Consider the following 15,866-nt stretch of genomic DNA (forward strand, 5'->3'; position numbering starts at 1 on the left):
TTAGGAAGGGGAAGAAACTTCCTCTGGCTCTTAAATAGTGTGTACAAAAACCAAAACAAACAAACAAAAACAACAAAAAACACTCCTGAGAGAAATTTTAAAAGATTTAAATAAATGAGGTGATATACCATGTACATGGATTGCAGGTCTCAATATTGTAAACATGTCAATTCTCCCCAAACTAATCCATAGATTCCCTATAATCCCAAATAAATTCCCAGCAGCTTTTATAGCGAAGTTAATAGTTGATTCTGAAATTAATATGGAAATGCAAAGGAATTATATAGTCAAAGCAATTTTGAAGAAGAGTAACAAGTATGGTGACTCACATTATCTGGTTTCGAAACTTACTCTAAAATTAGTTTCAAAGATTATTATAGATCATATCGATCTAGGAAACACAAAAGAGTCCAGAAAAAAACCCACACATGTATGATAAATTGATTTTCAACAAAATTATCAAGAAATTCAATGGGGGAAAGGATAGTCTTTCCAGTAAGTTAATAGTGCTAAATTAACTGAATATACATGTGGAAAACAATGAACCTTGACCTTTATTTCATGCCATATACAAAACTAAATTTGGAATGGATCATAGGTGTAACTGAAAGAGCTAAGAGTATAAATCATCTAAATGAAACTATAGGAGAAAATCTTTGTGACTTTGGGATAGGCAAAAATATCTTAGAGATGACACAAAAGCACTAATCATAAAATTAATAAAAAGATAAATTGCATTTCATCAAAATGAAAACTTCTGCTCTTTGAAATGTAACATGAAGAAAATAAAAAGTCAAACTCCAGACTGGGAGAAAAGATTCTTTCTATATATAATTGACAAATAACTAGTATCTATAATATGTTTTATAAATAGCACTCTTACAACTAAATACTAAGAAGAAAAACAACTCAGTATAATTTGGGAGAAATATTTGAAGACACTTCACCAAAGAATATAAATGAACAGCAACTAAGCACATGAAAATATTCTCACCTTCATTAATCATTAGGAAACTACAAATGATAACCACAATGGGATACCACTTTACACCGACTAGAATGGCTAAAATTAAGAGTGACAATTGTTGACCCATCGCTCCGGGGGAGGCCCTTCGAGCCCTCCTTGCCGACACTATGCTCCAGTTCCTGCTTGGATTTACTCTTGGCAACGTGGTGGGAATGTATCTGGCTCAGAACTATGACATACCAAACCTGTCTAAAAAACCTGAAGAAATTAAAAAGGACGTGGACGCCAAGAAGAAACCCCCTAGTTCATGAGGCCGACTCCAGCACTGCCTCCTGGATAAACTGATTCTACTGTTCTTGAGGGCCTCCTTTACCATCTGAACCAAAAGCTTTTGTTTTCATCTCCAGCCTCAGCAATTTTCTTCTTTGCTAGACCCTGCATTGCCTTACAGCACAAATGGGGCCACAAGTTAAGAACAACCCTCACTTTCCCAACATCCTCACTTCTTCCCTTCCTCCTTCCAGCCACTTGGGAGGTCCTGAGAATGGAATTATGGTGCTAGATTAGTAAATATGACCTTCAATTAATAGTCTCTCTTTTATTCTTTGGGATTTCTGCTACCGTTTTCAAAAGAAAAATTGATGAGTTTTGTATAGCTGATGAGATATAAATAATGCTGATTTCACAGTCTAGCAATTATATTGGGTGTTTAAACCTTTGGTACTAAATTATGTTGTTTCAAAGTAGTAATTAAAATGAAAATCTAGAAGCTAGTTTCTGGTGAATTATCCACTAATTTTATATTGTTGTCAGGAAGCTCCATAGTTGCTAATTTAACCAATAAATCAATTTGCTATTCATTAACCAAGAAACTCTGTTCTGAAAACCCTATCAGGAACTAGGAAATTTAAAAGTATTTAAAGTAATGGCCTTTGTTCTCAGTAGAATTCATAGTCTAGTATGCATGTTTTTTTTTAATGATGCATTTGATCTGGCTCTATTCTCTCGTAAGAATCATACTTATTTTATGGGATTACAGGCACATTTATCATTACATGGTAGATAAGTGAGAAGTTGTCTATAAAGGAAATTTTATGCCTTTTTACATTTAAAAAAAATCTATTTACGTTATAACTTTATAGTGATTTTCATAAGAAGACTTTGGTTTTTCTTCTGCAACCATAAATTACTCTTGTAATTTTTCAAGTGTATAATCAGTCCATAATTTTTTTTAATTGAAAAAAAATTTTAAATACATAACTTTCCCCCTGGGTCAATACAAAGTGATTTGCGTTGTCCCCCAGCTCCTAGTTCCTCTCCCTGGAGTTAGGCACTCGCTAGTTTCCTGTATCCTTTTGCAAAAGATTTTGTGCTTGGACAAACACACGTACATGGGGGTTTTTATACAAATGATAACAAACTGTATACAGTGTTTTCCCCAGTGGAGGTCATTCCATATTAGTAGGTAAGGAACAAAGAACCTCTTTCCTTTTTTGGCTACATAAGGTTCTACTGAATGAATATACCATAATTTATTTAATCTGCTTCTGAGGAATGTTTAGGTTGTTTCCTATCTGTTGCTGTTAGAGTGATAACCTTACACCTAATGTTATTATACATATCTGTGCAGGGGGATAGCTCCAAGCTAAAGTCCTGGAAGTGCAATTTGCAGTAAATATAAATAAAGGCCCATTTCATTGGGTGTTTTGTTCTAGAGGGCTTGTTGGGCAGCTTCACTGATGATGCCATTTCTGAAGACATTTTAGCAGAATTAGTAAACTGGAAGAATGGTTTAGAGACCTTTTTTTCAGACAGTGATGCCACTGATACTAAATGTGATTATAAAATGAAGTGATTCTACTTCTCTTTTTTTTTTTTTTTTTAAGGATTTTCTTTTTAATTAATTAATTAATTTATTTTTGTCTGTATTGGGTCTTCGGTTCGTGCGAGGGCTTTCTCCAGTTGCGGCAAGCGGGGGCCACTCTTCATCGCGGTGCGGGGACCGCTCTTCATCGCGGTGCGCGGGCCTTTCTCCATCGCGGCCCCTCCCGTTGCGGGGCACAGGCTCCAGACGCGCAGGCTCAGCAGTTGTGGCTCACGGGCCCAGCTGCTCCGTGGCATGTGGGATCTTCCCAGACCAGGGCTCGAACCCGTGTCCCCTGCATTAGCAGGCAGATTCTCAACCACTGCGCCACCAGGGAAGCCCTCTACTTCTCTTTGAAAACCTGGATCTTTCATACATGGAGATAAGTTTTGTCCCTGTCAGGTTGTACTGGTGCGTGAGACAGGTTAGGATCATATTATGGTTTGGCTTCTCCCTTGCAGTGTGATCAGGGGCAAGCAGCTTATTTTTCTGAAACTGTTGTGTTCTCTTTAAGATGTGGATACAATACCTACCTCATAGGGCTTCCATGAGAAACAGTTGAAATAATGTATGTGATGTGTAGCAGTGTAGCACAGTGCTTTGCAAATTGTCCAATAAATAGTAGATTTTAGTCAAAAAAAAAAAAAAGAGTGACAATTGTTAACAAGGATGTGCAACAGCCAGGAATTTCATATGTTGTTGATGGGCATATATAATATGGTATAACCACTTTGGAAATGTCTTCTACTTTCTCATAAAGTTAAACTTATGCCTACCATATGACCCAGCCATTCTGCTCGTAGGTATTTATTTATCCAGCAGAAATAAAAACATACGTCTACAAAATGACTTATGCTCCAATTTTAACGGCAGTTTTATTCATATGCCCACAACTTGAAATGACTCAAAGATCTATCACAGATAAATGGATAAATAGATTGTAGTGTATCTGTACAATGAAATATTACTTATAATAAAAAGCAAAACTCTTCCTGATACACACAAAAAATGGATAAATCTCCAAAACATGCTGAATGAAAGAACTGACAGAAAATAATACGCTATGATTTCATTTATGTGAAATTATGGAACAGCCAAACTAATCTTTAATGAGGGAAATCTGATCAGTGGTTGCTTAGTGACGTGGATTGGTGTGTGTGGGGGAAGGTATGATTGACTGCAAAAGGGGAAGGAAGGAGAGATTTGGAGGGGTTTGGAGGTTTGGAGGAGGTATTGGAGGGGGACAGTGATGTAAATGTTCTTATTGTAAAAGTGGTGGTAGTTAAATAGGTATATACATTTGTCAGAATTCATTGAACTGTACAGTTAAAATTAATGCTTTTAATTTTTCATAAACTATGTTAAAATAAAGTTGATTTAGAAGGAGGAAAATCCACGCAATGGCAAAACAGAAATCACTGCTCTGTTTTCAAACGATACCTATTCTCTTATAGTTTTGGCAATGGCTACCTAGGGTACAGGTTTCTCCTTTCTTACTCTCAGGTAGAGCATCATTAAAGAGGAGACAGCCCCAAGGGGAAAGTCTGAGGACTTTCTATTCTTACTGACAACATATGTATGCTATAACATATTGTATAGATTATGGATATTCTTAAGAAAGGAAATTAAGATTATTTTATAGAGAAATAATCTATCAAGAAATTGTCAACCACTCAACACCTATTAGAATGTCGTAAATTGAGAACACTGACAACACAAAATGCTGGTGAGATTGTGGAGCAGCAGTAACTCTCATCCAGTTTTAGTGGGAATGCAAAATGGTACAGCAGCACTGGAAGACAGTTTAGCTATTTCTTGCAAAACTAACATATTCTTACCATACGATCTACCAATTGCATTACTTGGTATTTACTCAAATGAATTGCAAACTCCTATCCACACAAAAACCCGAACATGAATGTTTACATCAACTTTATTCATAATGCCCCAAACTTGGAAGCAACCAAGATGTCCTTCATTAGGTGAATGGATAAATAAACTGTAGTAGTACATCCAGACAATGGAATATTGTTTAGTGCCTAAAATCAAATGAGCTGTGAGCTATTAAAGACATGGTGTAACCTTAGATACATATTATTAAGGAAAGAAGTGACTCTGAGAAGGCTATACACTGTATGATTTTAACTATATGATATTCTAGAAAAACAGAACTATGGAGATAGTAAAAGGATCAGTGGTTGCCAGGTGTCATGGGAAGAAGGAGAGATGAGTACTTGGAACACAGAAGATTCTTAGGGTAGTACAACTACTCTGTAAGAAATTATGATTGTGTATATATGCCATTATATATTTGTCAAACCCCATAGGATGTACAAGAGTGAACCCTAACTATGGACTCTGGGTGATAAGGATGTGTCAATGTAGGTTCAACAATTGTAACAAATGTACCACTCTAGTGTGGAATGTTGCTAATGGGTGAAGCTATCCATGTGTAGGATTATGGGATATATGGGAAATCTCTTACCTTCCACTCAATTTTTCTGTGAATGTAAAACTGCCTTAATAATGAAGTATTAAAAATAAACTATTATTATAACAGTCTTATCCTTTTTTGTTTCAGATCTGGAATATTTGTAGGTAAATAATTTCTCCCTTTTAAGATGTTTACATAATACAGAATCTTGACCTAAAATGCTTTCTTAATAAAGTTATTTCTATCTTTATTTTGGTGCTAGAGATGTATATGCACAGATTTATAGCATCACTAATAATTAATGGCAAAATTCTCCACTCATGCACATTATTTTTTTGGTAACTGAAAATTGGCTTTTGGCCCTCTACTGTACTACTCTTGTATCAAGCACCTGTCTGCTGCCTACCACATTGCTGGCATTACTTGTCTTGCCTCCTCTAAAGGATGCCTCCATTACTGAAAGTGTTGTGTTATAGGATACTGTTCTACAGTTGGACTTACTAAGGCCTTTATATATTTGCCTAGTATTTATTTATTTAATTTTTGGCTGTGTTGGGTCTTCATTGCTGTGCGCAGTCTTTCTCTAGTTGCAGAGAGCAGGGGCTGCTCTTCGTTGTGGTGCGCAAGCTTCTCATTGCAGTGCTTTCTCTTGTTGCGGAACATGGGCTCTAGGCACGCGGGCTTCAGTAGTTGTGGCATGCGGGCTCAGTAGTTGTGGCTTGTGGGCTCTTGAGCACAGGCTCAGTAGTTGTGGCGCATGGGCTTAGTTGCTCTGTGGCATGTGGGATCTTCCTGGACCAGGGCTTGAACCCGTGTCTCCTGCATTGGCAGGCGGATACTTAACCACTGCACCACCAAGGAAGTCCTTGCCTAGTATTTAAACACTTGGTCCCAGACTCAGAGTAGTTATGTTATAATTTGTATCATGAGTCTTCTTACTCCTCATTTTTTTTCTAGAATTCTTGCCATTAGTTATAAAGGCAACTAAAATGACTCCTTTAGTCATATTTTTAATTGATTTGTTAGAACCCACCCCAGGGAAACTATATTTTCCCTGACATTGTCACCTTTAAAGTGATGAAGATTCTTTCTTTAATTCTGTACAAATGTTAGATTTTTCAAAAAGTAAATACCAGAGTCTCTTACTGCATATGCCTAAGCTCCCTGTTTTGTACTGGCCATATTCTTTGGATTCAAGTAAGAAAAGATCTGTTTTTCCTGCTGGTCAAAAAAACTATGCAATGATGAAAATATTACTGTATTTCTTTTTTAAAAAATATTTATTTATTTTATTTATTTATTTTTGGCTGCATTGGGTCTTCGTTGCTGCGCGCAGGCTTCCTCTAGTTGCGGCAAGCGGCAGCTACTCTTCATTGCGGTGCGCAGGCTTCTCATTGTGGTGGATTCTCTTTTTTTTTTTAAACATCTTTATTGGAGTATAATTGCTTTACAATGGTGTGTTAGTTTCTGCTTTATAACACAGTGAATCAGTTATACATATGTACCCATATCTCTTCCCTCTTGCATCTCCCTCCCTCCCACCCTCCCTATCCCACCCTTCTAGGTGGTCACAAAGCACCGAGCTGATCTCCCTGTGCTATGCGGTTGCTTCCCACTAGCTATCTATTTTACGTTTGGTAGTGTATATATGTCCATGCCACTCTCTCACTTTGTCACAGCTTACCCTTCCCCCTCCCCATATCCTCAAGTGCATTCCCTAGTAGGTCTGCGTCTTTATTCCCGTCCTGCCCCTAGGTTCTTCATGACTTTTTTTTTCCCCTTAGATTCCATATATATGTGTAAGCATACTGTATTTGTTTTTCTCTTTCTGACTTACTTCACTCTGTATGACAGACTCTAGGTCCATCCACCTCACTACAAATAACTCAATTTCGTTCCTTTTTATGGCTGAGTAATATTCCATTGTATATATGTGCCACATCTTCTTTATCCATTCATCCGATGATGGGCACTTAGGTTGCTTCCATGTCCTGGCTATTGTAAATAGAGCTGCAATGAACATTGTGGTACATGACTCTTTTTGAATTATGGTTTTCTCAGGGTATATGCCCAGTAGTGGGATTGCTGGGTTGTATGGTAGTTCTATTTTTAGGTTTTTAAGGAACCTCCATACTGTTCTCCATAGTGGCTGTATCAATTTACATTCCCACCAACAGTGCAAGAGTGTTCCCTTTTCTCCACACCCTCTCCAGCATTTATTGTTTCTAGATTTTTTGATGATGGCCACTCTGACCAGTGTGAGATGACATCTCATTGTAGTTTTGATTTGCATTTCTCTAATGATTAATGATGTTGAGCATTCTTTCATGTGTTTGTTGGCAATCTGTATATCTGCTTTTGAGAAATGTCTATTTAGGTCTTCTGCCCATTTTTGGATTGGGTTGTTTGTTTTTTTGTTATTGAGCTGCATGAGCTGCTTGTAAATCTTGGAGATTAATCCTTTGTCAGTTGCTTCATTGGCAAAGATTTTCTCCCATTCTGAGGGTTGTCTTCTGGTCTTGTTTATGGTTTCCTTTGCTGTGCAAAAGCTTTTAAGTTTCATTAGGTCCCATTTGTTTATTTGTGTTTTTATTTCCATTTCTCTAGGAGCTGGGTCAAAAAGGATCTTGCTGTGGTTTATGTCATAGAGTGTTCTGCCTATGTTTTCCTCTAAGAGTTTGATAGTGTCTGGCCTTACATTTAGGTCTTTGATCCATTTTGAGTTTATTTTTGTGTATGGTGTCAGGGAGTGTTCTAATTTCATACTTTTACATGTACCTGTCCAATTTTCCCAGCACCACTTATTGAAGAGGCTGTCTTTTCTCCACTGTATGTGCTTGCCTCCTTTATCAAAGATAAGGTGTCCATATGTGCATGGGTTTATCTCTGGGCTTTCTATCCTGTTCCATTGATCTATGTTTCTGTTTTTGTGCCAGTACCATACTTTCTTGATTACTGTAGCTTTGTAGTATAGTCAAGTCAGGGAGCCTGATTCCTCCAGCTCCATTTTTCGTTCTCAAGATTGCTTTGGCTATTCGGGGTCTTTTGTGCTTCCATACAAATTGTGAAATTTTTGTTCTAGTTCTGTGAAAAATGCCAGTGGTAGTTTAATAGGGATTGCATTGAATCTGTAGATTGCTTTGGGTAGTAGAGTCATTTTCACAATGTTGATTATTCCAATCCAAGAACATGGTATATCTCTCCATCTATTTGTATCATCTTTAATTTCTTTCATCAGTGTCTTATAATTTTCTGCATACAGGTCTTTTGTCTCCTTAGGTAGGTTTATTCTTAGATATTTTATTCTTTTTGTTGCAATGATAAATGGGAGTGTTTTCTTAATTTCTCTTTCAGATTTTTCATCATTAGTGTATAGGAATGCAAGAGATTTCTGTGCATTAATTTTGTATCCTGCTACTTTACCACATTCATTGATTAGCTCTAGTAGTTTTCTGGTAGCATCTTTAGGATTCTCTATGTATAGTATCATGTCATCTGCAAACAGTAACAGCTTTACTTCTTCATTTGCGATTTGGATTCCTTTTATTTCTTTTTCTTCTCTGATTGCTGTGGCTAACACTTCCAAAACTATGTTGAATAATAGTGGTGAAAGGGGGCAACCTTGTCTTGTTCCTGATCTTAGTGGAAATGGTTTTAGTTTTTCACCATTGAGGATGATGTTGGCTGTGGGTTTGTCACATATGGCCTTTATTATGTTGAGGAAAGTTCCCTCTATGCCTACTTTCTGCAGGGCTTTTACCATAAATGGGTGTTGAATTTTGTCGAAAGCTTTCTCTGCATCTATTGAGATGATCATATGATTTTTCTCCTTCAATTTGTTAATATGGTGTATCAGGTTGATTGATTTGCGTATATTGAAGAATCCTTGCATTCCTGGAATAAACCCCACTTGATCATGGTGTAAGATCCTTTTAATGTGCTGTTGGATTCTGTTTGCTAGTATTTTGTTGAGGATTTTTGCATCTATGTTCATCAGTGATATTGGCCTGTAGTTGTCTTTCTTTTTTTTTTTATTTTTTTTTATTTTTACAAGAGATAAATAGACTGACACCAAGCATTGTACATGGATGACCACAACAAAAGCAGCAATGATTGCAATTACTAAACATGAAACACACTCATACTATGTCATAATATTGACATTCAGTCCAGTAATCCTCCACTGACACAGCTCCTTTACTTTGCAGTGAAAATTGATTTGTATATTCTTTGCCTCTGAGTCCTTGTGGGATTTTTTTTTTTAATTCAGACAGAAAGTCACAAAAATTATACTCATCCTCATCAGTTCACTCAGTCCCATGTAATTAATTTTTTTTTTCATCTTGATCTTTTGTTAGCACTTTTATGAGTTCATCAGTTTTTCATTAGAGTTCTGAAAATGCTTATTCATTCAGTTCAGCAGTACAGTCAGTTACCAGAAACCTGTACTTGTCAGAGTCTTTTCCATGAATTTTTTGAAGATGAAACCCTTTTATAGGAACATATTTGCAAAATCATCAGAGTACACCCAGAACTGTCTGTAAATGACAAAAGACTTAAAAATGACCATGGTTAAAGAGTTGATGAAAGTTCATAATAATGCAGTTGACAAGAAAATTAGTTATTTATGAGATATACATTTTAAAGTAATAACTAGGATTATTACTTATAACATTATACCAGAACATATAAGATTTTTAGAAGTTTCCTGTAATGTCTGAAACATTTATATTAACATATTTCCATACATATTTCCATACAAATACAAATATAAGATTTTTAGAAATTTCATGTAATGTCTGAAACATTTATATTAACATATTTCCATACATATTTCCATACAAATACAAATATAAGATTTTTAGAAATTTCATGTAATGTCTGAAACATTTATATTAACATATTTCCATACAAATAACCCAATGAAAGTTTAGTATTAGTTGTTTTGTTTGTTTTTTTATACTGCAGGTTCTTATTAGGCATCAGTTTTATACACATCAGTGTATACATGTCAATCCCAATCGCCCAATTCAGCACACCACCATCCCCACCTCACCGCAGTTTTCCCCCCTTGGTGTCCATATGTCCATTCTCTACATCTGTGTCTCAACTTCTGCCCTGCAAACTGGCTCATCTGTACCATTTTTCTAGGTTCCACATACATGCATTAATATACGATATTTGTTTTTCTCTTTCTGACTTACTTCACTCTGTATGACAGTCTCTAGATCCATCCATGTCCCCACAAATGACTCAATTTCGTTCCTTTTTATGGCTGAGTAATATTCCATTGTATATATGTACCACAACTTCTTTATCCATTCGTCTGTTAATGGGCATTTAGGTTGCTTCCATGACCTGGCTATTGTAAATAGTGCTGCAATGAACATTCGGGTGCATGTGTCTTTTTGAATTACAGTTTTCTCTGGGTATATGCCCAGTAGTGGGATTGCTGGGTCATATGGTAATTCTATTTTTAGTTTTTTAAGGAACCTCCATATCGTTCTCCATAGTGGCTGTATCAATTTACATTCCCACCAACAGTGCAAGAGGGTTCCCTTTTCTCCACACCCTCTCCAGCATTTGTTGTTTGTAGATTTTCTGATGATGCCCATTCTAACAGGAGTGAGGTGATACCTCATTGTAGTTTTGATTTGCATTTCTCTAATAATTAGTGATGTTGAGCATCTTTTCATGTGCTTCGTGGCCGTCTGTATGTCTTCTTTGGAGAAATGTCTATTTAGGTCTTCTGCCCATTTTTGGATTGGGGTGTTTGTTTCTTTGATATTGAGCTGAATGAGCTGTTTATATATTTTGGAGATTAATCCTTTGTCCGTTGATTCATTTGCAAATATTTTCTCCCATTCTGAGGGTTGTCTTTTGGTCTTGTTTATGGTTTCCTTTGCTGTGCAAAAGCTTTGAAGTTTCATTAGGTCCCACTTGTTTATTTTTGTTTTTATTTCCATTACTCTAGGAGGTGGATCAAAAAAGATCTTGCTGTGATTTATGTCATAGAGTGTTCTGCCTATGTTTTCCTCTAAGAGTTTTATAGTGTCCAGTCTTATATTTAGGTCTCTAATCCATTTTGAGTTTATTTTTGTGTATGGTGTTAGGGAGTATTCTAATTTCATTCTTTTACATGTAGCTATCCAGTTTTCCCAGCACCACTTATTGAAGAGACTGTCTTTTCTCCATTGTATATCTTTGCCTCCTTTGTCATAGATTAGTTGACCATAGGTGCGTGGGTTAATCTCTGGGCTTTCTATCTTGTTCCATTGATCTATGTTTCTGTTTTTGTGCCAGTACCATATTGTCTTGATTACTGTAGCTTTGTAGTATAGTCTGAAGTCAGGGAGTCTGATTCCTCCAGCTCCATTTTTTTGCCTCAAGACTGCTTTGGCTATTCGGGGTCTTTTGTGTCTCCATACAAATTTTAAGATGATTTGTTCTAGCTCCGTAAAAAATGCCATTGGTAATTTGATAGGGATTGCATTGAATCTGTAGATTGCTTTGGGTAGTATACTCATTTTCACAATGTTGATTCTTCCAATCCAAGAACATGGTATATCTCTCCATCTGTTGGTATCATCTTTAATTTCTTTCATCAGTGTCTTATAGTTTTCTGCATACAGGTCTTTTGTCTGCCTAGGTAGGTTTATTCCTAGGTATTTTATTCTTTTTGTTGCAATGGTAAATGGGAGTGTTTCCATAATTTCTCTTTCAGATTTTTCATCATTAGTGTATAGGAATGCAAGAGATTTCTGTGCATTAATTTTGTAACCTGCAACTTTACCATATTCATTAATTAGCTCTAGCAGTTTTCTGGTGGCAGTTTTAGGATTCTCTATGTATAGTATCATGTCATCCACAAACAGTGACAGTTTTACTTCTTCTTTTCCAATTTGTATTCCTTTTATTTCTTTTTCTTCTCTGATTGCCGTGGCTAGGACTTCCAAAACTATGTTGAATAATAGTGGTGAGAGTGGACATCCTTGTCTCGTTCCTGATCTTAGAGGAAATGCTTTCAGTTTTTCACCATTGAGAATGATGTTTGCTGTGGGTTTGTCATATATGGCCTTTATTATGTTGAGGTAGGTTCCCTCTATGCCCACTTTCTGGAGAGTTTTTATCAGAAATGAGTGTTGAATTTTGTCAAAAGCTTTTTCTGCATCTATTGAGATGATCATATGGTTTTTCTTCTTCAATTTGTTAATATGGTGTATCACATTGATTGATTTGCGTATACTGAAGAATCCTTGCATCCCTGGGATAAATCCCACTTGATCGTGGTGTATGATCCTTTTAATGTGTTGTTGGATTCTGTTTGCTAGTATTTTGTTGAGGATTTTTGCATCTATATTCATCAGTGATATTGGTCTGTAATTTTCTTTTTTTGTAGTGTCTTTGTCTGGTTTTGGTATCAGGGTGATGGTGGCCTCATAGAATGAGTTTGGGAGTGTTCCTTCCTCTGCAATTTTTTGGAAGAGTTTGAGAAGGATGGGTGTTAGCTCTTCTCTAAATGTTTGATAGAATTCACCTGTGAAGCCATCTGGTCCTGGACTTTTGTTTGTTGGAATATTTTTAATCACAGTTTCAATTTCATTACTTGTGATTGGTCTGTTCATATTTTCTGTTTCTTCCTGATTCAGTCTTGGAAGGTTATACCTTTCTAAGAATTTGTCCATTTCTTCCAGGTTGTCCATTTTATTGGCATAAAGTTGCTTGTAGTAGTCTCTTAGGATGTTTTGTATTTCTGTGGTGTCTGTTGTAACGTCTCCTTTTTCATTTCTGATTTTATTGATTTGAGTCCTCTCCGTCTTTTTCTTGATGAGTCTGGCTAATGGCTTATCAATTTTGTTTATCTTCTCAAAGAACCAACTTTTAGTTTTATTGATCTTTGCTATTGTTTTCTTTGTTTCTATTTCATTTATTTCTGCTCTGATCTTTATGATTTCTTTCCTTCTGCTAACTTTGGGTTTTGTTTGTTCTTCTTTCTCTAGTTTCTTTAGGTGTAAGGTTAGATTGTTTATTTGAGATTTTTCTTGTTTCTTGAGGTAGGCTTGTATAGCTATAAACTTCCCTCTTAGAACCGCTTTTGCTGCATCCCATAGGTTTTAGGTCGTCGTGTTTTCCTTGTCATTTGTCTCTCGGTATTTTTTTATTTCCTGTTTTATTTCTTCAGTGATCTCTTGGTTATTTAGTAACGTATTGTTTAGCCTCCATGTGTTTGTCTTTTTTACGTTTTTTTCCCTGTAATTCATTTCTAATCTCATAGCGTTGTGGTCAGAAAAGATGCTTGATATGATTTCAATTTTCTTAAATTTACTGAGGCTTGATTTGTGACCCAAGATGTGATCTATCCTGGAGAATGTTCCGTGCGCACTTGAGAAGAACGTGTAATCTGCCGTTTTTGGATGGAATGTCCTATATATATCAATTAAATCTATCTGGTCTATTGTGTCATTTAAAGCTTCTGTTTCCTTATTTATTTTCATTTTGGATGATCTGTCCATTGGTGTAAGTGAGGTGTTAAAGTCCCCCACTATTATTGTGTTACTGTCGATTTCCTCTTTTATAGCTGTTAGCAGTTGCCTTATGTATTGAGGTGCTCCTATGTTGGGTGCATATATATTTATAATTGTTATATCTTCTTCTTGGATTGATCCCTGGATCATTATGTAGTGTCCTTCCTTGTCTCTTGTAACATTCTTTATTTTAAAGTCTATTTTATCTGATATGAGTATAGCTACTCCAGCTTTCTTTTGATTTCCATTTGCATGGAATATCTTTTTCCATCCCCTCACTTTCATTCTGTATGTGTCCCTAGGTCTGAAGTGGGTCTCTTGTAGACAGCATATATATGGGTCTTGTTTTTGTATCCATTCAGCCAGTCTATGTCTTTTGGTTGGGGCATTTAATCCATTCACGTTTAAGGTAATTATCGATATGTATGTTCCTATGACCATTTTCTTAATTGTTTTGGGTTTGTTTTTGTAGGTCCTTTTCTTCTCTTGTGTTTCCCACTTAGAGAAGTTCCTTTAGCATTTGTTGTAGACCTGGTTTGGTGGTGCTGAATTCTCTTAGCTTTTGCTTGTCTGTAAAGCTTTTGATTTCTCCATCAAATCTAAATGAGATCCTTGCTGGGAAGAGTAATCTTGGTTGTAGGTTCTTCCCTTTCATCACTGTAAGTATATCACGCCACTCCCTTCTGGCTTGCAGAGTTTCTGCTGAGAAATCAGCTGTTAACCTTATGGGAGTTCCCTTGTATGTTATTTGTCGTTTTTCCCTTGCTGCTTTCAGTAATTTTTCTTTGTCTTTAATTTTTGCCACTTTGATTACTATGTGTCTCGGCGTGTTTCTCCTTGCGTTTATTCTGTATGGGACTCTCTGCGCTTCCTGGACTTGGGTGGCTATTTCCTTTCCTATGTTAGGGAAGTTTTCGACTATAATCTCTTCAAATATTTTCTCTGGTCCTTTCTCTCTCTCTTCTCCTTCTGGGACCCCTATAATGCGAATGTTGTTGCGTTTAATGTTGTCCCAGAGGTCTCTTAGGCTGTCTTCATTTCTTTTCATTCTTTTTTCTTTAGTCTGTTCCGCAGCAGTGAATTCCACCATTCTGTCTTCCAGGTCACTTATCCGTTCTTCTGCCTCAGTTATTCTGCTATTGATTCCTTCTAGTGTAGTTTTCATTTCGGTTATTGTATTGGTCATCTCTGTTTGTTTGTTCTTTAATTCTTCTAGGTCTTTGTTAATCATTTCTTGCATCTTCTCAATCTTTGCCTCCATTCTTATTCCGAGGTCCTGGATCATCTTCACTATCATTATTCTGAATTCTTTTTCTGGAAAGTTGCCTATCTCCACTTCATTTAGTTGTTTTTCTGGGGTTTTTTCTTGTTCCTTCATCTGGTACATAGCCCTCTGCCTTTTCATCTTCTCTGTCTTTATGTAACTGTGGTTTTTGGTCCACAGGCTGCAGGATTGTAGTTTTTCTTGCTTCTGCTGTCTGCCCTCTGGTGGTTGAGGCTATCTAAGAGGCTTGATGGGAGGCTCTGGTGGTGGGTAGAGCTGACTGTTGCTGTGGCGGACAGAGCTCAGTAAAACCTTAATCCACTTGACTGTTGATGGGTGGGGCTGGGTTCCCTCCCTGTTGCTGTGGTGGTCAGAGCTCAGTAAAACCTTAATCCACTTGACTGTTGATGGGTGGGGCTGGGTTCCCTCCCTGTTGGTTGTTTTGCCTGAGGCAACCCAACACTGGAGCCTACCCGTGCTCTTTGGTGGGGTTAATGGCAGACTCTGGGAGGGCTCATGCCAAGGAGAACTTCCCAGGACCTTTGCTGCCAGTGTCCTTATCCCCACGGTGAAACAGAGCCACCACTTGCCTCTGCAGGAGACCTCCCAACACCAGCAGGTACGTCTGGTTCAGTCTTCCCCAGGGTCACTGCTCCTTCCCCTGGGTCCCGATGCACACATTACTTTGTGTGTGCCCTCCAAGAGTGGGGTCTCTGTTTCCCCCAGTCCTGTCACAGTCCTGCAATCAATTCCCACTAGACTTCAAAGTCTGATTCTCTAGGAATTCCTCCTCCCATTGCCGGACCCCCAGG

At 37.1% G+C, this 15,866-nt stretch overlaps 1 protein-coding gene across 1 annotated transcript; it reads left to right on the forward strand.

Moving 5' to 3' along the window:
• The first annotated feature begins 1,119 nt into the window (after nt 1-1,119).
• On the forward strand, nt 1,120-1,607 carry LOC103009143 (short transmembrane mitochondrial protein 1-like). Its single transcript, XM_057538928.1, has one exon. The coding sequence runs from the start codon at nt 1,135-1,137 to the stop codon at nt 1,276-1,278; it is 144 nt and encodes a 47-aa protein (XP_057394911.1). The 5' UTR covers nt 1,120-1,134; the 3' UTR covers nt 1,279-1,607.
• The last annotated feature ends 14,259 nt before the right edge of the window (nt 1,608-15,866 follow it).

Source organism: Balaenoptera acutorostrata, chromosome X (genome assembly GCF_949987535.1).
Source record: "Balaenoptera acutorostrata chromosome X, mBalAcu1.1, whole genome shotgun sequence".
Taxonomy (NCBI): Eukaryota; Metazoa; Chordata; class Mammalia; order Artiodactyla; family Balaenopteridae; genus Balaenoptera; species Balaenoptera acutorostrata.

Coding starts and splice junctions, on each gene's coding strand:
- LOC103009143 (XM_057538928.1), top strand. CDS start 1,135: ATGCTCCAGTTCCTGCTTGGATTTACTCTTGGCAACGTGGTGGGAATG.